The following is a 21,644-nucleotide window of genomic DNA, read 5'->3' on the forward strand; positions in this document are numbered from 1 at the left end:
CTATAACCCCCGGAACCCGGCACCCCCAGTGTCCCACAGCGGTCCTTACAGTAGTCGGAAAGCCCCGACAGACCGGCAAACCCACTAGCTGCTCACCCAACTAGTGGGGTCAGGCCGGACCGCCCGAGCCCCCTCACATACCCACCGACCTCTGCGAGGGATCGGCCCCGCCACCGGGCGCTCGTGGGCCACTTTTATTTTCCGCAAAAATTAAAATGTATGCAAAAACAAAAAAATTGACTCAGAGCTATATGATTGAAGAGCCCACATATCCATATAGAAATCAATCGATACAGCTCAACGAGACGAATCGAATGCACTAGCTCTTATAATAGTAAAAACAATATAACGCGAGAAAATCGCGATTAAAACTTCCTCTAGGGCAGAGCATTAACAAAAAAACTACACTACATGTAGTTTTTTAGTGTAGTTTGTAGTGTAGTGTAGTTTTTGTAGTTTTAGTGTAGTTTAACTACACTACAACTACATTTATAGTGTAATGTGTAGTTATAGAGGGAAATTTTAATTGTATATATAACGTTAATTATAAGACTTATAAGGTTATAATTAATATCTTTAAATAGAGCTAATTTAGCTCTTTATAATGCACTAGTTTTTATATATATAGCTTATAAATTAAGTGAGTTATAATAGGTTAAATCTTAGCTAAAAATTAAGATCCACTTTCTTAAAATAAGAGATTTAAAGCTTAATAACTTACTTATTAATAACGCTATAAAGCTAATTTTATAAGATTTAAAATCACGTGATTTTTAGCTTTATTTTAATATATAATATGCTTATATAAGCTTTTTTTTAGTAAAACTTTTTTTATAATAAAATTTAAAAATAAAAAAGTTAAGTAAGAAATATAAAATCTATTATAATATAAGAAATAATATATATAAAGAGAAAGTATAAAATATTATTTTATATGAAAATTTTTAAGGTATTTAAATATATTATTTATAACTTTAATATATTTCTTATAACTTAAATATTTAATATTTTATACTTAAGTTATAGGGTAATACTATAAATATTATTATTTTATAAGATATTTATATATAAATAATAGAATTTTTTAATTTTATTATATTTGATATATTTTACTTATAATAATAATATAAAAATAATACTAATTTACTTAATATAATTCCCTTATAATTCCCTTTTATTTTATTTTTATTAGTTTTTTAATCCCTGTTTTTAGCTTATTTAAGCTAACTAATCCCTGCTTACTAATACTAATATTAGTAAGTAAATTTAGCTCTATTTTAGCTTACTAATTATATTAGCTAATGATAGCTTATAAATTAATTAACACTACACATTACACTAATTTTTAAAATGTAATGTAGTGTAGTAAAACTACACTACACTACACTACACTAAAATTCACTAAAACTACAAAACTACACTACTTCCAATGCTCTGCTCTAGGGTAACCTAAAAAGAGGGAACCCAGGAAAACTTATTTTTAGGATAAAATAAGACTACAAGGTGTAGCTAGAAATAGGTTAACGATTATATAGTAGTTAAAAAAGAAGAATATAGGTAAAATTTGCCTAAAAACCTTAAAGAAGTATATAAAGCGAGGGAAAAATGGTATTAAAGGTGTAAAATATAAAGGAAAAGAAAGACAATTTATAGTGTAGTATTAGTACTAGAGGGAAGACTAGCTAATTACTTGTTTATATTATATTATATAGAAGATAGATAACCTCTCTATAGGCCTAAGGCTTGCAAGAGAGTAATAAAAAAAAAGAAGACAGCCTCTCGTCTTAGACTTACAGGCTCTAACATCCCGTGTTACAGCCAGAGCATTGACAAGAAAACTACATTTTCAATTTTCAAAAAAGCTTAAATAATTAATAATAAATCTAATAAAATACTTGAATTATAATAATAAATGCATAAATTAGCTAATATTATAACCGATTAGCTTATATAAAAAAGTGGGTCCTTCTAGCTTATTATAAGCTTAAAAACTAGATTATGTAATTTTCTAAAAACACACTACACTACACTACACCACAAAAACTACATTTTATAGTTTTTAAAGTTCTAGGGTTATAAGAGCTTATAAGGACCCACTTTTTTATGTTAGCTTATAGTATAAAATTCATACTATTTATCCGTAAAACTTATAATCTTATAAGTATTTTATTAGATTTAATATTATTTATTATATAAGAAACTACAAAAACTACAAAACTACAAAACTACACTACTTCCAATGCTCTGACAACAAATAGGAAGTACTGCGGAACAACCAGATCACAGCAGAATGCCAATGTGCGAAAAGCTAGCAGAGCTTAAACAGCACGAAGCCGAGTTCGAGGCACAAGGAAAAGAGACCGGGAAGTTAGAACCGACAACATACGCAGATAATCAAAGACAAGCCGAAGCAACCATAGAAGCTCTTGAAAGGGTAGGAAGGCAAACCTACAATTACGGACTACCGGACCCCGAAGATACCGAACAAGAAGAAGAGCAACAAGAACTTCTTAACTGGATCGAACAGCAATCGATAGCCAGGAGACTATAAGAAGAAGAGGAAATTGAGATACCAGATCGACAACCAGAAGAAACACTCGACGATAACTTCAAAATAAAGAGTCAAGACGACGAAGACGTATCAGAATCCACAGATAATACATCGGAAAGCGAGGACATGTAGAACGAACCCGCAAAGTTAACAAATGCACAAAAGAAGGCAGTACGAAGATATGTACCTGCACCAAAAGGATCAAGTCTAGCAATCCCTATCCTAGCGGAAGGATTCGCAGAAGCCATAAGTAGGACGGAAAAACCTATGCAGGAATACGCAGATAACCCACGTCTATACCGACAGACCTCTAAATGTATTGTATTTTTTGTATTTTTTACTATACTGTATTGTATTGTATTGTATTGTAATATAATACAATACAATACATAAATGAAATACCTATAAATGTATTATTAGAATATTTAATAATAAATTTTAAAAAATATATAATAATAATAGATTTTTTTCTCATTATAATAATATAGAAATTATACTTAAAAGTCTACGTATTAATGAAATATTTTACTTTAAAAATAAAATAAATATAAAATATTATATAACTTTTTATATAAAATAAATAAAAAAATAAGGTTTTTTTTAAGCTTTATAAAGACTTTATATTATGTAAATTAAGTAAATATTTTTTAAATAATTTCTTTTACTTATATTATATATAAAAAACTAAAAAAATATATAATATATATTAATTATTTTAAAAAATAATATTAAATAATAAATAAAAATATATATATAATATAAGATAATTATATAATAATATATTCTTCTTAATATATATTTTTTTTATTTTTCTTTTATTTATTACTAATTTAAATCATTTATTATACTTTATATTTTAAATATTTTTATTAATATAATATAAATTATATATAAATTATATATTATAAAATTCTTTAGCTTTTTTTATATTTATTCATATATTTTATAATTATAAAATATTTATATATACTTATATATATTATAATATATATATATATATATACATTAAAAATAAATTCTACGACTTTTATTATACTATATATTTAATCTATTATAACTCTATGAAAAAAACGAATTTTATTATAAAATTAGTATCATTTAAAAGCTTATAATCTCAGCTATTTAAAAATAATATTTTTATTTATTTTTAATTAATAATTATAGAGATATTATATGCGGTATTTAGTGGTGTAAAGAAAGTGGAGTATTTAAGTTACCCCGTGTAACCCCGCTTTAGTAAAAACGCCACATTATATAAACTGGAATATCTCTACCAATAATGGACTAAAATGGATAAAAATAGAACTAATCGATAGCTCTTAAAAAGCTCTATCTGTACATACTAGATGCATCTTTATAAGTGTAATATTACGAAAGTTATATTAACTTAAAGTTTAAAAATGTAAATACTTCTTGTAGTATATATATGTATGTTTCAGGTGAAGAAACGCCTTAACGTAACACAATAGAAAGCCCTTTATGCATTATAATCACACCGGTATATTCTACTGTTTCACAATAGTTGTATTTTGTCTTGCAAATTTTTCACCGGTTTCTATACGAATATGCACGTTTTAGGGGTAAGTTAGGCATCAAAAAAATGCCTGAAATTTAAGGTTTTCATGACATCTTTCATTGTATCTAAACTCTATATATTAACTATGTTATCCCTCTTTAAAGTTTAGAATTCTCTTTTTCTATACCAACACTTTAACACCTATAACTCAACCAATATCTTACTTTTAACAAAACTTTTTTTTTCACTAAATAACCCTATTTTTAGGGTATATAGTGACTATTTTTTTTACCTTAAAACCCTATCTTATTTATCATTAAAAATGGCTGAAAATCCCTTTGATTCTGAACCCGATTTATCTACGAATAATAACTCTACTATAAGTCTTTCAACGCTAAATCGATATCAAAATGACCCTGAAAATGATGAGAGCTATCAATTTAGTTCAAAATCATATATCTTTCAACATAATCTCTTTGATTTTCGATTATCAGAGATTAATTTCAATAAAGAAAGACTAATTCATTGTTTTTGCACTTAACCAGACTGTTTATTTACTTTTTATAGTAAAGCAAAGCGTTTTTAGTCTTCTAATAGTGTTACACACTATAAAAAAAAACATTCTTCTATTGCAACCTCAAAAAACGAAGAAAATTCTAAATTAACGTGTAAGTTATTATCTTTAAACTATTCTTTTAATATATTAATATAATATTATAATATTTTAAAGATATTAATTACTAATTTATTAATATATAGTGCCTATTATTACGGAATCACCTTTATTATCCGAAATATCAGCTCAATCTAGTATATCTAGCAGTAAAAGAGGCAATAAAAGACCTAGAAATAATACTATTATTAGTGAATTTTCTAAGGATACTGCTCTTATGCTAGCTATTGAGTTTATGCTTTAAAATAACCTATCTTTTACTACTATTACTAGTAAAAGCTTTAAAAAGCTAATAAGCTATTATAATAAGTAAGTTTATAATATTATATTATATATTTAATAATATTAACTTATTTTAGTTAAGATACGAGCTTTTTTCACTATTAAAATATACTTTCTCATATAGATATTTTATATCTAAAAATAAAGAAGAATATAATTAATATAATTCAAAATCAAATTAATAAATTAGGTTATATATCTATTTAACTTAATATTTGGACTTCTATTAATTCTAAATCTTATTTAGGAGTTATAGCTAATTGGCTAAACTCTGAATTTAATTTAGAATACTATTTAATTGGTAAGTTTATTATTTTTCTTATTTTTCTTATTTTTATCATATAATATTATATTATTATTTAACTTTTTAAACTAATTATATTTAGGATTTAAATATTTACCTAATACTCACACTGGAAGTTCTATTAATCTTTGTTTTAATCAATTATTATTAGAATATAATATAAAACCAGAAAAAATATTAAGGTAAGTTAATTATAAGGTTATTTTATGATATTTTATTAACTTATTTTAAATTATAGTTTTACTAGAGATAATAGCTCTAATAATAACACTTTTCTTACCTCTTTTTTAAACTTTTATACGAAAAAAAACCTAAAACCTTTCGATATTCGTTATACAGCTCATATTTTAAATATTATTGCTAAAGATATTATATCTACGTTTATTACCGAATCAACAACATCCGAAAATATCGAAAAATACAAAAATAGCGAGCTTTTATACTTTTCAACAGAAGAATTTAACCAATTATCTTCTGAAAAACAAAAACAATTTTCTAATTTACTTCCGGGTATTTTAAGTTTTTTTTTATTATATTTATATATCTTTTAAGCTAATTATTATATAGGAATTATTGGAAAAGTTAAAAAAATAGCGATTCTTCTTAAAAATAACTAACAACTTTATTCTCAATGGATTAAAGCTTTAAAAGAAGCTAAATCTAAGGGCTTTATAGCTAAAAATAATAATATTACAAAAATACCATTAGGTAAGTTATATACAGAGCTCTTACGAATATAGTAAATACAAGTGTATTATGTATTGTATTTTGTATTGTATTGTATTTTCGTGTATTGTATTTAAATACATTACATTACATAACTAAAATACCTATAAATGTATTATAAGTAAAAAAAACCCCTGTTTTTTTAAACTTAAGATTATAAGGCTAATTATAAGGGTTATAAGGGAAAATTTTATATCATTTAAAAGAGCTAAATTAGCTCTTTAAAACGCCCCACTTCTTATCACTATAAGTTATTATCTTAAAAAGTTATAAGCAATTGAAAATTCGCCCCGCTTTACTTACTTTTTATTTTAAGACATAACTTTAAAGCTTAATATCTCGCTTAATATCCAATTTTACGGTTAATTTTTAAAGATTCAAAATCACGTGATTTTTAGCTTTATTTTAATATATAATATGCTTATATAAGCATTTATTTCTATTATTAGATATTTTATAGCCTTATAATACATTTATAGGTATTCTTATCTTGTAATGTATTGTAATATATTACAATACAATACATTACAATACAGTATAGTAAAAAATACAAAAAATACAATACATTTAGAGGTCTGGTCGTAACAACGAGACATGCCAGCCATCTTCCAAGAGAAGCCTTCGTGTTCAAGGCTTGCAACGTCGCATAGGCGTGTCACACAAAGAATGGGCGTGGCCACGCCACAGTAATTTGTGTGTTGTACCCCCTTATATCCTCTGCCGACAAGGCGTCTCTCCATATAATATCGCTCGTCGGGCCAACACTAATCGACTGCGAAGATGCCATCTCCAGAGGTTGAGGATGTGTCAGGGCGGCTGACATTCGTGCTGGGTCAACAAAGCAACCAATGCGATAATTGAGTGACTTTTGATATAACTACCAACTAAGAAAGAAAGAAAATCATGGGGCAAGATATAAGATAATAAGACGAAGGGTGAGGACTAAGGGGCCGCCTTAGCACAACATGCACAACAATAAGTATTAAATCTTATGCCCGAAGACATTATCCACAAACAGAGCATTGACAAGAAAACTACATTTTCATTTTTTCAAAAAGCTTAAATAACTAATAATAAATCTAATAAAATACTTAAATTATAATAATAAATACATAAAATAGCTAATATTATAACCAATTAGCTTATTTAAAAAAGTGGGTCCTTCCAGCTTATTATAAGTTTAAAAAATAGATTATGTAATTTTTTAAAAACACACTATACTACACTACACTATAGAGACTATAAAATGTAGTTTTTGAAGTTTTAAGCTTATAATAGTATATAAGGACCCAATTTTTTTAAAAATTAGCTTATAATATAGAATTTATACTAGTTATCCGTAAAACTTATAATCTTATAAGTATTTTATTAGATTTAATATAGTTTTTTATATTCGAAACTACAAAAACTACAAAACTACAAAACTACACTACAGTTAATGCTCTGTCCACAAATCGACAGAAAATTGGATGGACCTCGTGTCGTCCTTGATCCTTGCCATTGCCTTTCTTTTTTTTCTTCCTTAGGTACCTAGGTTCTTACTTCTTAGTAGTAACGTCTACCTAGGTAGTTAGGCTTGTAGAATTGGCAGAAATTTGGCAGCTAATTGGAACCTAGTTGACAGGGTCTTGTCGTTCCGACTCCGATGCGTGCCAATGCGGTTCAAATGAAATTGGCAGACCTCCAATTATCCCTGGGCATCTAAGTGGCCGCCGGCCTCCAAGAGTCCCCTGCCAAGAAGATACATTGATCCTGGGTCAGACATAATTGTAACTTATCCCCTTGGAGCAGCGACGTACGTCTCCGCACCTGGCCCAGGAAACACCCCGGCAGCACCTTGTGATTGAAATTTCGGCACTTCTTTTCAAGTACATTCTTAAATGGTGATCGATCAGCAAGAACTGCCTATTGGTCCCAATCCCTGGAAGATACTAGTACACCGCCGCCACTCTGATGGGATACAGAGTGGAGGTTGGTGACCACTAGGTACCTACCCAGGGTGATATTTCTGCGTCAAAACGCCCCTTTGCTGTATGATTTGGGCCAGGCGTCAAATTGGGGAAATCCAATTTCGCATCTTCTGTCATCACTCATCACATCTGCACCGTTGACTGCGATGTGCGTTCAATGTTTTTGCCTTCTCCAACCCGGAGACCAACAATATTGTCTAGCAATCAGGGTGGTACCCTTTCACTGGATGATGGCCCAATCCTCATCGCAAACGAACAGATAGCTAGTGATGCGATTCCTTCAATATCTACGCAATTCTACTCGTACTTCTGCATTCATTCTCAACCATGCAGCTTTCTTCGAGGAACAAGGCTCTGAGACCTTCCAGTTGTTTCAGTTGGGCTCACAGTGTCTGATTCTTGCCTCGCCCATCTTGAAAACGACGATTTTTTAATTTGCACCTATGATTTATTCAACTGCATCTTTGAGCATACTGCGTGTGATTGGGAGGCAACGCAGTCTCACGGGCAAACAAGTCCGCTGCTATTGGATTCAAGTTTTCCGAGCACTACGAAAACATTGTAGCGACACTGAGGCATCATATTAAATACTCTCGTTCACCTCGGGGAACTATCCCAAGCTAACGTCCACCCATTCCTTCTCGTCGTCAACGAATTAAGCATACATTGGAGGGGACACGTGAGAGATTGTAAAGAAAAGGAACAACCACGGCCATCGAGTGAGTATACAATACAGACTACTAATAAACCATTAAAATCTTCTCAGGTGCGTAGGTTTCTACTGTCACCGAAGAACACGCTACCCGCCAACTATCCTTGCGAATGACGAGAACTAATTTTTAGGAAGACGAAGACTCACCTTGGCTGCATGCGCGATCGGTTCAAGCGTAGCCCAGGTTTGCTTTGTATCTGCGACTCGACGGATGGGACACAGAAGTCGACTTTGATTCCTGAGAAGCTGGCGGTTGGAAAATATGTGAAGTCTTCAAGTCGCGAATATTGGCTAACCTCTTGAATATAACGCCTCGACCTGCCGAGACTCCTGTTGGCTAATCACGATTCGAACCACCCTTTTAGAGTTACTGGACCAATTTGGTCTACGAACAAAGCAGAAGGAGCCGAGTAGGCGAAAAACGTATCATAGAAAAAAAGAGAAAGAAGAGGGCAATATTCGAGTTGAAGGTTATCTCGAGTCCCATAATCCATTACAATACCAATTTGGCTCGCTCATTCAAACACCCAACTGTTACAAACCGTTTTATTCAATTCGCTCTGCATATAGGTTGTAATAATATATACTGTTGAGCTTTTAACGGCCATCCAAGTGATGCAAATATCTGCATGGAAGGCAAAGGTAAATTTTCTATACCTGGTGGAATGGATTTTGTACTTGGTGCGCATCAGAGACAAGCCCTACGTATAATTATCTGGGATACTGGAATCGACCGCAAATAAAAGGACCGCAGCATTGGAGCCGTGGTTCAACTTGCACTGACCCCTTTTATGAAGCCTTTCAGTGGCGACCAGACCGCCCGATACAAGACGCTCCCAATTCTATCAGTAAACAAGGAGGAGATCTGTTATGTTTCACGAAAGGGCAGTGCGAGCTCCACAGGTCTTTCAAAATTCCAGATAACTCGGTACTACGAACAAGTAGTGCAGGCAACACCACATTCCTGCCTGGTGTATCTTCAGACTTCATAATCTTTGGGACCGTCTACGTCAGCCCCAAAGTTTCCGCAATAGAGACCTTAATAGCTTATCACGCTACTGTCGGAGCGAGCAGCTTTACTGTAGATGATGCCGCAGGTCTGAAGTTTTGCCAGTATAACATGGTTCTAAGAGCGGCGGCGGCACGAAGAATACGACAGAATGGCATGATGGGTGGGAAAAAACAAGCCTGACTCAAGCCACACATTGGCTTTTATCCAATATTCTACTTTTTGCGTGGATACGTACCTATTTAGTGATTTTCATGCTCTCTTGCGCTTGGTCGTCTGCCGTGCATCTTGCAGTGTATCTGTCGAAAGATCTTGCAATTGAGGTTTTTCTTTCTCGCTGGCTGACGGGGCTGTCTAGTTCATCTAATTCCATTGATTGTTCAGCGTGTAAAGCTTGTAAGAATATGTACTTAGTTCTCATAAAATCCATACACGCACTATCTATATCCTGAGACTTACGATTGAATGTTACTCGTAAATGCAAGCATGCAGCTGTAGCTCGCCCAGGCTGTCAGAGAGCTGGCCAGTCAATGCCCCAGGTTCTCCCCAAAAAGGAATATTTTCCCGTGGAAATGGTTGTTGAGAAACTCGGCGTTCAGTCTACAGATAACAATTCCAGAGCGGTTTCACATGCATGTGTTCATCATGGAGACTCGGAAAACTCTTCGTCGATCACTCACAAACTCGCATAAAAGTGTGTCATTGCCCAGTAGGACATAGGAAGCACAAAGTCCACACAGGGTAGGACGCCTTCAGGCAAAGCGTAAAGTTAAGAAAATGGAACAGAGATAGCTCGTCTATGATGACCCTTGTTTTCATGTATATTCTACTCGCATGCTTCATCATCGCTAATGCCCCAAACGCCTGCTTCAATAAAATCGAGCTGCCCAACCCATTATTCTTGTCGCGCCCCAATAGGCGATGTATTCAATGGTCTTCAAACTATGGCCGACGAGTTCTTACTTTGGGCATCAGTGACTGCGCACTCCACAGCACTGTAAAGATCACCATGAAAAAAAGGTCTGTTAACGCCGTGAATTGTAGCCATCCGTGGATTGTCGGCTCCGCTCGAACGCTCCCAACTCCCTGGCCTCTTCGTGTCTCCTGGGACTGGGGTGGTAGCTCCTCGCGCCCGTTCCCCATCAGTGTCAGTGTCTGTAACGCACCGGTTCTCGTCTCCAAACGGCCCTTCCTTCTCTGAAAGTGTCGCCGCAACGCTGTATATGGGTCTCCAATTTCTGACAGCCTCGGGATTTTCTGCTGTCGGATAGCCAAAGCCCGCTACACCTAGAGCGCGTCGCGTCCACCGGTTATGGATATTTGCAAAATGCCACTCAACAGTATCCGGCGCGGAATAGTTATCTAGTTGGTTCCTCAAGTCGATGAGCCCTTGTACCGACGTAATGTCGACATGATTCACTGCCCCAAAATCAAGGACAATGGCACGCAGATATGGAAGAAGGTGAGAGTTTGGTTGGTGCGTCCTTCCCCCGGCGTCATTCCAAAGACGATCCGACTCTTTCTCGTAGCCTTCATCAGACAACCTTTGCGTGTTCTGCTCAATATATTTGGCTAAAATGTCAATGTGGTACGCTTGATTGGTGTAATTGAATCCCTCATGTAGCTGGTAAATGAAAACACCCGGGTAGGGAGATTCAAGTTTGATGTCTCGATTAATGGGTCCTGATCTGTCGAGGGGTATAAACGCATCCGGTGCAGCATGGTATGTTTTGTTGCAGGCAGAACGGCCTCCGCCAGACCCGTTTACTTTCCCTACTGAAATTCTTTTAACCTTTATAACTCCCAAGAATGTTCCACGCGTCCTAGCTAGTCGAACCAACACCAAAATAATTGAGAGGGCTGTGCCTGCATAAATGGATGCCTCGAGAGACACAAATATGGCCAAGGCGACTCCAACAACCCAGATTAAAAATTCAACGGGTGATAGTTGCCAATATTTGAATAAGATCCGAGGAGGCGTGAGCAAGTTGCAAACAGCATGGATAATGAGACCAGCGAGAGCAGCTTTGGGGATATAATAGAAGACTCCAGTCAAGGCATATAGTGCAAGAATAAGCACCCCGGCACTGAATAGTCCAGCCAGAGGGGTTCTGACTCCTGCCTTGGAGAGGACAGCAGAAGCACCGAAGGATCCTGTGCAGACGTAGCCACCAACAAATGGACTGAGAAGATTGGCAGCGCCAAGCGCTACGATTTCCTGGGACGGGTTCATCGTGTAGTTATACAGCCTACCCATAGCTTTCGCTATGGCAATGTGCTCAATGACCAAGATGATGGCCACGGCAGGCAATTCTGATATTACCTGCTTAACCAAATTCATTTCGATTTTCGGCACACCGGCGCGCTGAAAGCCTGTAGACAATGTTATACAAGGCAAAAATATAATGGATCTTACGATGGTCCTCACCTCGCTCTATGTGACCCACGATGCGAAATTTGGCGTTCCCTTCCTCCATACTTCGATTGGCCAAATAGCTGATTAAAGTAAAGAGAATCATAGTAAAAGTCAATCTCAATGACGATATAAATGACCACATTCGCCTCTTAGTCGGCTGCAGTTGCTCCATTCTGGTGCATATCCCTCGAATGCCGAAAAGTAGTGCGATGGAAGAGAGGCCAACCGCTGCGTCAAGTTGAGTCCGGGGAAGAAGCTTGAACGTCTGAATTATGACTCTGTACGGTGGATCTCTTGTGTTGACGCCTGGGAGGCCCAGCGCAGTAGGTATTTGGGTCGACATGATGGTGATGCTTGCCGCAGTGACAAAGGCAGATATTGGAATATATGGGATAAACTCTATCACCCAGCCCAATCGCATCAGACCCAGGAAGAGAAGAATTGCACCCGACATCATCCCTAGGCAATGGGCAATCTGCTCGTTTGTATAAACTCCAGTATTTACTGTGACTCTATTGATCACTTGCCCAACAAGCAGCGATCCTACTGCAGTTGTCTATTGTTCAAATATTAGAAGCTAAATGGGACGACGGTTCGGTTTCAATTATCTAGCGCAGTAGTGGGGGAATTTTTTTTTTAAAAAATAAAAAAAACTTACACCGATGACGATGTCTTTGGACGTCCCAAAGATCCAGTACAAGACTGCTCCCGCAAAAGAGGTGTACAAGCCGTATGGCGGCGTCAGATCCGCCAACGAAGCATACGCCAATGCTTGAGGTACAACGACCAAACCAATAGTTATTCCTGTAGGTTCAATTAACACGCGATTCAACATTTTCGGTAGCAATAATGCCAGGACTACTCATACCAGCAACCATGTCGCCTGCCAACCATCGAATATTGTATCGCTGAATCCACGACGCCGACGGGAATAGACTGGTTATATATTCGATGGCTCCTGTCCTTGAAGGGGCCAATTCCTTGAACCACTCTGCCACCGATGGTTCGTCCTCTACATAGATATCGGCAGAGTCGAGGATATCCCTAGCCTGCTCGTCCACGTCTGCTGGCATTGCAGTGTAACGTTCAGTGACATTGATGCCAAGGACCTGGTGGACGAACAAGTCCAGGATCCGTCGTAATGCCATGGCGAGGAGGATAAATCCGGTCGCCGCGGCTCGTTATTAGAGGAGGGTTGTGGTCTGAGGAATAAACCAGTGCACAATGAAGTGATTGGTGCAAAGTATATCCAAGAAAGTCGCTCGGGGACGGCGGTCGTGATTTTTAGTACCAGACGAATGCAAGGACCGACAAGGGCTACATATATTTGACCCAAGAAACGGCCACGATCTGGAAATGGTGCGGACGAGAGGGACGGTTACAATTAGCCACGACCGACATGTCGCTATGAGGTGCCAAGACGCGGCAGTCGGAGGGAAGGAGCAAGCGAACAAACAAGCTTAAACCAGAAGCCACTGGGTTGAGTGGCAACGTGCATTGTGAGGCGTGCAGCGTACAACCATCAAACCCTTCCTTCAACCGCCAGTCTTCAACCGTCAACCGGTGACGATGATAACTCGTTCCGAGCGTCCAAGCCCGGTGCCGGCATTCATGACGAATGAGAACTGTCTCGGTGTGGCATTTGAGACAACGGAGCCAACATCGGCCACTCGGTACTATGTCGCGAAACCCTCAAGTTCCCGCTGAGCCAAGGCGATAAATTGCAGCCCAATATTGAACGGAATCGGGTGGCCGTGGGCCGGCGGCGGGAGTCGTTCAAAAAATTCATCCGCAGCTAGATCTGTGCCATGGCGGATCATGTTGCGGGTGTCGGTCACAACGGATGCCGCCGATGCCCACCTCGTCGCCTCTGTCCTGCTGGTCCAAATTGCCAAGGCGGTTCTGGATGCTTATGGATGGGAGTGCGGCATGCCGACCCGGCAATAACAAGAAAACCTGCCGCAGACATTCTTCGTATCCTCCCTCGTTATCCTGGATATTTCATCATGACGCCGCTACTACGTAGGGTAGGGGTTGGAGCACAGGCGTTTGCGGCGGAACTCCTCAGTCGGACAGCGCCACTTGGCAACCAGACTCTTTCTGAGTTATCGCCTTGAGAGGTCAACTGGTATGTATTATGGTCTATGGCCAAGTTGTCCAGCGCATATCTAATAAATGCACCTCATTCCCGCTGTAGTTGATGTAAGGCGTAATGGGGCTGACTGTAGTTCGACGGACTCGTAACTAGCTTGATGAGGCCATTGTGGCAGCAACTTCTTTTTACCTAGTGCTCGGATTCAACATGCACATAAGTATTCTCAACGGTGTCAATTGGCACCCAAATATGCATATTCCATCTCTGCAACTTGCTGGGCGCATCTCAGCCGTCCAACACACAAAGGTACTAGCAACAGGCTCGGTGAAGCATCCACTCCCTCATCTATTGGTCATGACAGGGTTGAAGATATCCCGTTGAAAATTCTGGCCAGTCGCACTCGTGCCGAACATCTACTTTCATTCGTCTATGGCATATGTGATTTTGAGAAAAGTGGGTGTGCCGTTAGGTAAGAGAGACTCTAGCAGTACTTTTGTTAGCGGTTGCATCTCAAAATGCCATATACCAGACGGCACCAATAGGCAACGCATATACGAGTTATGTGGGATGGGAAGGAACGAGCTGTCACTTTGTTTTGAATATTATAAGCTTGCTCGGTTGATGTCAACATTGCTGTGCTTCCAAGGTCATAACTATCTAGGTAGTTACTACTGTTTCGACTGCAATGCGCAATTGTTAGAGACTATAGAACAGGCTCCAGGACCGCTACAGAATCCGAAACACTATTATATCAATGTCTCGCCACTTCGTCGCTCCCTGACGAGGCCATTTGATACCGGATTGCCTTGTTTGCCCCTAGCCCCGTGAAATGGAATGCTGCTCGATCTTGTTTTAAGTTAGGGTTCTTTTCCTCGAGCCCATGTTGCTACTGCACTGCATCTAGCACTTTTTGTGTGCACAAACACCCAAGAGTTGATACACTTTATGCCTTATCTACAATCTAGATACCTATCTCCCACTACCGGATGAGCCACCAGTGTACAAACACAATCTTCACTGCGACCTCCCTTAGACGCTCTTACGCTGTACCAAGCAATGTTGCCCCCACTTTCTTCTGAACTTCTCTGGTATAATCCCCAGCTCGGGAACCCATAAAGTCCTTGCCAAGATATGCGTGTTCGCAGCATCCAAGAACGGCTTACATTGGACAATCTCCCACGTGTCCTTGTCGGCTATGTAGTCCGGTTCGTTCGGAGGCAAGGGCTCAGTCCGCATAGGAAATTGGGTATCGACTAGAAACGAGCATGCCCTGATGTCGACGTACTTGCCAGGGTCCTCCTCATTTCGATCGTTGAGGCCACTCGTTGGAAGCCAGGTACCACTCCAGAAGCCGAATCCAATCTTAGCTTCAGAGAATTCACCAGGCAAAAGACCGCGGAATTCAGACCGAATAAACTTGGCATGCATATTGCGTGGTAGGAAGTAAGATGAAGGGAAGCGATACCACTCTTTTCCGAAACATACGATATCTTCTTCCCTGCCCACTGATGCTTGGCCGTGGCTAGATTGCCACAGCCTCGAGTAAATACGTAACGGTGCGGAGTATGCCGAGTAAATGCCGTAAATCCTAGCAAGGCTAACATCTAAAGCCAAAAGCATCACAGCGCTGACGGCCAAGAACTTCAGTCGAGCAGGAATCTTTCCAGCAATCGTGCTCGGGTCAGTACTTCCAACCGCGGCCAAGATGATGTGAAGAGAAATACCAGCATTGAGAGTCAAAAACGGATACACGGGATACATGAATCTCTCTTCCTTGTGAGGCTGTGCTGTGAAGATGGCTAGCCACATATAGAATGGCGCCACAAACACTACGGTACGCAGCCCGGACTGGAAGCCCTGTCCCGATGATGAAGTGACTTTTTGGAGTAAAAATAATGGCAATGCCAATAGTGCCAGGATAAACCAAATATTAAAGTTCAGTGCCAGGTTCTTGAAGTAGAATGTCCAAGGTTCGGTCCCATACAGATCGGGGCCGCCCGTTGATGAGAAGATGTTGTACTTGACAATGTTCCAGCTGACCACAGCAATCTTCTTGTAAAAGAAGAGGTTGATCAAGAAGTCAAAGAACTGCAGCACGTTAGTCTTAGGCTGCTGTATAGTACCGCATCAGAAAACTTTTTTTAACACACCAAAACTATCAACCCGGCAATCACGCCACGGAAGCACCGGACAATGGACTCAATGAAAGCATCCTTATCACTGGAAAGGACAAGGACCAACTCTTCCAAAAGGTAAGGAGCGCAGAGTGCTGAAGCAAAGGGCCAGCCAAGAATCCCTGCAGCAGAAAACCAAAAAATGCCGTGTGCAGTCTTGATGCCGCCGCGCCAGTTCATAAATGACGCCGCACCAAGCATACACATGTACATTGCAAAACTGGATGGCAAGAATGACGCACTAGCGTGAAAGTTTCCGGGGCAGATAACAGTAGCTATTAAAAAGAACATGCCGATTCTGCCGTTCATAGTCAGGCTGATGGCTTTGAACATGACAGTCTGGCAGAGGGCGCAAACAAAGGCAAGGACGTAGCGGATAAAGTAAAATTCAGACACCTAAAATAGTCAACCAAAGATAAAAGACACTTCGCATGGGTCATCAAGCTTACCTTTGACGACTGGGGCAGCAATCTACGAACGCTGCCGACTATCGAATGAAGCCCAACATAAAGCCAGCTCCGGATGGCAAAGTCTGGTGAGTACTCCCAAGTCTGCAAGCCATATCCATGGGACAGATAGTGCGCTGGTTCCCAGTAATTAAACGTCTCATCACAATCCTGAATCGGAGCGGAAATAGCTGCAACCATGCCCGCGGCGAAAAAGACGTAAAATGCGGTGATGGGTTGAATTGGATAGGGGCCGTTGCGCCTATCAGAACAAGCCGAATTAGCATTTCACATGAGCCATGAACCAATACATACGAACAAAGGGGAGCAAAACATGTACAAGCAAAAATGCAACTTGAACGAACTTCTTTTTAGCATGGCTCGAGGCCGGATGCTCAAACTGCCGCTGCTGTGGCGAAGGATTGGGCGCCATGGTTACGAGCAGCAACGAGCCATGAAACCGATGGGTGTTCCAGAGAAGTGTCGTCGTCTCGTTGGGAGTTTAGTTCCTAAGCCTTTGCGGACGAGGCTGCAGGGGAGGCGGGGCGGAAAATGCACACCGAGGACCCACCAACTGACTGGTGACCTACACCTGGATTTTTTTTTTTTTTCCTCTTCGCCATATCCAAGTCTGGTGATCAATTTGCAGCTTGTTGGATCCTCTTTGGCAAACCAACCATTGATTATCATTATAATTCTTTGGACATCAGTTGGCGCATTCGCATCTGTTACTGTGGGGTTTTCCGATTCTGGAAAGCCTTTGTGCGGACCGCTGCAGACCTACGTCTCGTAACAACTCTCGTCAGCGCCAATCGACTGGCTGCGAGCCTGCGACTCGTGGGACAATTGGAAGCTGGTCTTCCGGCGCATCACCACCATTAAGATGTCTGGCTTTCAAATCCCTGGCCTAGGACAAGCAAGGCCTAATGAGACGTTGCCGCCTCTCCCAGAAGATATGCTGGCAGCTGCAGCCAGTGTTGGCGCGATAGGAGCACCGCCTGCTTCATCAGAGCCAGACGGGACCTCTCAACCCAAGCAAGGCAAGAAAAAGACCGAGGAGCTCCTCCACACTGTTGACGCAACAGTCGCGCTTCAAGCGACTAAAGAACCCGACGCAATGGTCATCGACCAACTCGATAGCCCGTCATCTCTAACCGGCGCGCTCGAAGCCGCCATCGGTGGCCTAGGTAATACCGACAATGCGCCAGAGCAACCCCAACCGCGAACCAACGAAGTCGCCCTCCAAAACGACCCAAGTGAACATCCTGAATGGGAAATTGACTCTTCCCCATATGAATCGTCCTCGGGGTCAAGTAGCTCAGACTCATCAGACGAGGACTCCGACAACGAAGGTTACGAGCTCCTCGGCGTTGAAGAAACCGCACGCCTCCTCATGGAAGTAGAAGGCGGCTCCGACGATGAGGGTGATCATGGCAAAGGGTCAAGTGCAGCCCAACTGCGCACTAAGAATGAAATCGCAGAAGAAATCGTCCCCAAGCCAGACATCACCATCACCGATGAGATGAAGATCGAAGAGCTCGGCTCGATTGAACACATCGTTGACAACATCATGCTCATAAAGGCAATCACCCCAGGTGAATACCAGGTCCTCGACACAGGATCTGCCCTTTGCACCGCCGAGCGCGTCGTCATTGGCGCCGTCGCCGAAACCATCGGCAAGGTCCTGCAGCCCATGTACACGGTATACTTTTCTTCTGAGCAAGAAATCAAAGACCTGGCCTTGGAAGTCGGCACAAAAGTTTTCTATCCCGTCGATCACGCGTCGTACGTCTTCACGGAACCGCTAAAGAATATGAAGGGTTCGGACGCGAGTAATTTGCACGACGAAGAAGTTGGCGATGATGAGATGGAGTTTTCGGATGACGAGAAGGAAGCAGAGTACAAGAGGGCGCTGAAACAAAAGAAGAAGGACAAGTGGAAGAGCAAAAATGAAGAGAAATCCGGCAGCGGGGGCAAAGGACCGCATTCTTTGGGCCAGGAGGTTTCTGCTGACGGTGGATTAAACTACGATGATGACGACGGCCCATACAAACCTTTAACTAGACCTCCTGGTTTTGGCAACGGACCCGTGTCTAATGAATCGTACGAACCCGCCCCTCGACCTGGCTTCCGACGTGGTCGTGGCGGAGATGTTAGAGGCCGAGGTAGTCGAGGCAGGGGAGGAACAGGGAGAGGAGGCGGTCGGGGCGGATACGGAAACTCGTCGAGAGATGGCTATTCCCTTCCTCCCCAGGGCGGCCAGCAGTATTCTCAACAAAAACCCAGTCAGCCCGCTACACAACAAGCAGCTGCTCCGCCAGCTGTGCCCAGCTTTGGCTTTCAGTTCCCCGCTTGGCCACAATCACCAGCGGCGCCAGGACAATATCCTGTGCCGCCTCCACCCCCTCCTCCAGGTTGGCCAGCGCAGGGTCAAGGCCAGGCGGGCGCCCCGAACGCAATTATCAATCCTGCATTTGTAGCGGCGTTGATGAGCCAGATGCAGCAACAGAATGGGCAGCATGGCTGGGGGGCTCAACAGCAACCGCCATCCAACGGTGGCCAGGCTCAGTAAAAGCTTCGTATACATTGGTGGGAGGGACCCGTGATGGCTTACTTGGACGCAACAATGGGAGAAAGATATTATGCATAATTGATTGGCGTTTGGATATATTTCAAAGCCGGAGTTTGCCTCGTTATAGCATCTCCGAAAAGGGGCATGCGCAAACAAGGCGTTAGATAGGGGGTATTGCTTGTGCGCATGATCAAACCTCCAAAATAACAAGTCTTATGAAACAAAGCCCAATTTCCATGAGTTTACAATTTGGCGATACTCTCGGTTCACGTAGTGTTTAGTTTCTAAGTATCCATCTCCTTCTCCGGCAGGCATCAGCGAGCACCCTATAGTTCGCTCTCACCCTCGACAGTCTTTGCAAAGTTGTGAAAGCCAAGTTCGTATACGAAGCCAAGGGTCATGTGACCATGCTGTAGCATATGGTCGAATGAAAGATACTCTATGAGGTCAGAAGTTGTGTGAATGTTTGGGTCAGACTTGTCGAAAGACGATTCGATAACAAAGGCTGACGGATATCCAGCCTTGGAAGCTGAAGCATGATCAGAACAAGCGTAGCCACACTTGGTCTCGACCCAAGGGATAGCACAGTACTACAACATTGTCAGTTTCGAGTCATCCAGAACGGACACAAATGATTATCTGCATACCTGCTCAATGACTGTCTTGATAAACTTGGTCAGGCCAGCATGAACATAGTCGACGATGACACCAACGCTCTCCGGGAGATCTGCGTCTAAAGTGCCCTTGATGTAACCAGTCATGTCCTGCTGCAGCATGGCCTTCACGTCGCGCTGCTGCTTCTCATACTGCTGGAAAATAGCCTGACTACCGAGCAGACCTCCTTCCTCGGCACTGTACCAGTGGAACTCAATGGTATTGATAGCCTTGCCCCCCACGACATCCTTGGACTTGAGCAAAGCTCGGAAGACCTCCATGATGGTAACGGTTCCGCTACCATCATCGTCGGCTCCAGGGGCAGCGAGGATGGGGAGCCACAGGTTGATGGAGTCCTGGTGAGCACCAATGATGATAGTGCTGTTGGTCTGCCCCGGGATAGTGGCAATTACGGAATGCTGCTTCCAGGTGTGAGGGAAACTCTGGGCGGTAACAGTCTTGTCGGCGCCAGCCTCCTTGATGATTTCATTGACTTTCTTAAGCACCCAGTCGGAGGACTTCAGGCCCCAGTCGGAGTTGTAGTACCGTGTGTGAAAGCTGGACAGCTTTTCGAGGTTGGCCTTCATTGGTGCTGTATCAAGATGCTTTGCCAGACTATTGACCTCTTTCTGATTGACGCATTTCTTTGGAAATTCTACAGATTCTTTGATTCGCAGACCTTGACTGCCCAAGTCCTGGGTGGCGGTGACGTCCATGAAGCGCTGGCCATCCTTTCACGAGCAGACAACGGAGTATTAGCCATCGACCAAGGTGGTGTATCTCAGGTATGTGGTTGCGGAAGGCATGTACTTACTCGTCTAAGCTCCCACTTCTGCTCCTCCGTCACCCATTGCGTCTTACCGGGCGCGGTTTCGATCAGGAAGGCTGGCTCATCAGGGCCAAGGACGACGTTGTTGGCCTCCATGAGCTCAACGAAGCGCGCCATGGCTGCAGGCACGCATGCCGCAAGTACTGAGACTTGAGACAACCTCATATTGGGTCAGAATTTTGGTGCAGTAGACCAGGAATTCGATGACGCGCAGCTCAAGTGTCTGCGGTGTTGATCAGAGCTCTTGTGCTTGTGGGATGACAGAACAGGAGGTTGGAACTTATGTGATGAAACAGAGGCAGGCGGCTGAGCTGACGACAGCACAAGCAGATACGGAGTAATGAAAGTGCAGAAAGGAAGCACTAGCAACCTGCCTAATTTTGTGACGGCGCGAAGCGTCAACTGTCAAGGTGTCTCCACATGCATGGGGCGGTAGGGGTGCTTTGGTGACTGTCACCGATTCACCAGCTATGCTCGTTGGAGATTTTTATTAATACATCAGACTTCTAGTAGTTGGCGATAATTTACGACCTGTCTTGTGATAGTTGTTCTGTCACCAGAACCAGGGGCCACGCGCGTGGTATGTAGTACTAGGTACCCAGTATTAATCCAAGCACTTCATGTACATACTCCTCGACTCTTTGCTCCGTACATGAAGGGATGTATGTACTCCGTACCTTCCTCGGCATCTGCGGGTTGTTGGGTTGCTGGGTGC

General features: G+C 41.2%; 5 protein-coding genes across 5 annotated transcripts; 1 reads left to right on the forward strand and 4 right to left on the reverse strand.

Moving 5' to 3' along the window:
• Positions 1 to 10,628: 10,628 nt before the first annotated feature.
• J3458_001729 (uncharacterized protein) lies at positions 10,629 to 12,211 on the reverse strand. The gene is made up of 2 exons (XM_066116888.1): positions 12,172 to 12,211; positions 10,629 to 12,116 (listed from the first exon to the last, which is right to left on the reverse strand). The coding sequence occupies exon 2, from the start codon at positions 12,082 to 12,084 to the stop codon at positions 10,681 to 10,683; it is 1,404 nt and encodes a 467-aa protein (XP_065978775.1). The 5' UTR covers positions 12,085 to 12,116; positions 12,172 to 12,211; the 3' UTR covers positions 10,629 to 10,680.
• Positions 12,212 to 12,678: 467 nt separating this feature from the next.
• J3458_001730 (uncharacterized protein) lies at positions 12,679 to 13,307 on the reverse strand (the record flags this gene model as incomplete). The annotated part of the gene is made up of 3 exons (XM_066116889.1): positions 12,679 to 12,702; positions 12,818 to 12,963; positions 13,028 to 13,307. 3 exons carry the CDS (start codon positions 13,305 to 13,307, stop codon positions 12,679 to 12,681), a joined length of 450 nt encoding a protein of 149 aa, XP_065978776.1.
• Positions 13,308 to 15,201: 1,894 nt separating this feature from the next.
• Positions 15,202 to 17,181, reverse strand: J3458_001731 (uncharacterized protein). The gene is made up of 3 exons (XM_007809399.2): positions 16,878 to 17,181; positions 16,405 to 16,824; positions 15,202 to 16,342 (listed from the first exon to the last, which is right to left on the reverse strand). The coding sequence occupies exons 1-3, from the start codon at positions 17,073 to 17,075 to the stop codon at positions 15,284 to 15,286; spliced, it is 1,677 nt and encodes a 558-aa protein (XP_007807590.2). The 5' UTR covers positions 17,076 to 17,181; the 3' UTR covers positions 15,202 to 15,283.
• Positions 17,182 to 17,757: 576 nt separating this feature from the next.
• Positions 17,758 to 19,446, forward strand: J3458_001732 (uncharacterized protein; the record flags this gene model as incomplete). The annotated part of the gene is made up of 1 exon (XM_007809400.1): positions 17,758 to 19,446. The coding sequence occupies one exon, from the start codon at positions 17,758 to 17,760 to the stop codon at positions 19,444 to 19,446; it is 1,689 nt and encodes a 562-aa protein (XP_007807591.1).
• A 326-nt stretch (positions 19,447 to 19,772) lies between these two features.
• On the reverse strand, positions 19,773 to 21,094 carry LAP1_1 (Leucine aminopeptidase 1; the record flags this gene model as incomplete). Its single annotated transcript, XM_007809401.2, has 3 exons — positions 19,773 to 20,036; positions 20,094 to 20,831; positions 20,915 to 21,094. 3 exons carry the CDS (start codon positions 21,092 to 21,094, stop codon positions 19,773 to 19,775), a joined length of 1,182 nt encoding a protein of 393 aa, XP_007807592.2.
• Positions 21,095 to 21,644: the final 550 nt, after the last annotated feature.

This window comes from Metarhizium acridum (assembly GCF_019434415.1).
Source record: "Metarhizium acridum strain ARSEF 324 chromosome Unknown scaffold_1, whole genome shotgun sequence".
In the NCBI taxonomy this organism is placed as follows: domain Eukaryota; kingdom Fungi; phylum Ascomycota; class Sordariomycetes; order Hypocreales; family Clavicipitaceae; genus Metarhizium; species Metarhizium acridum.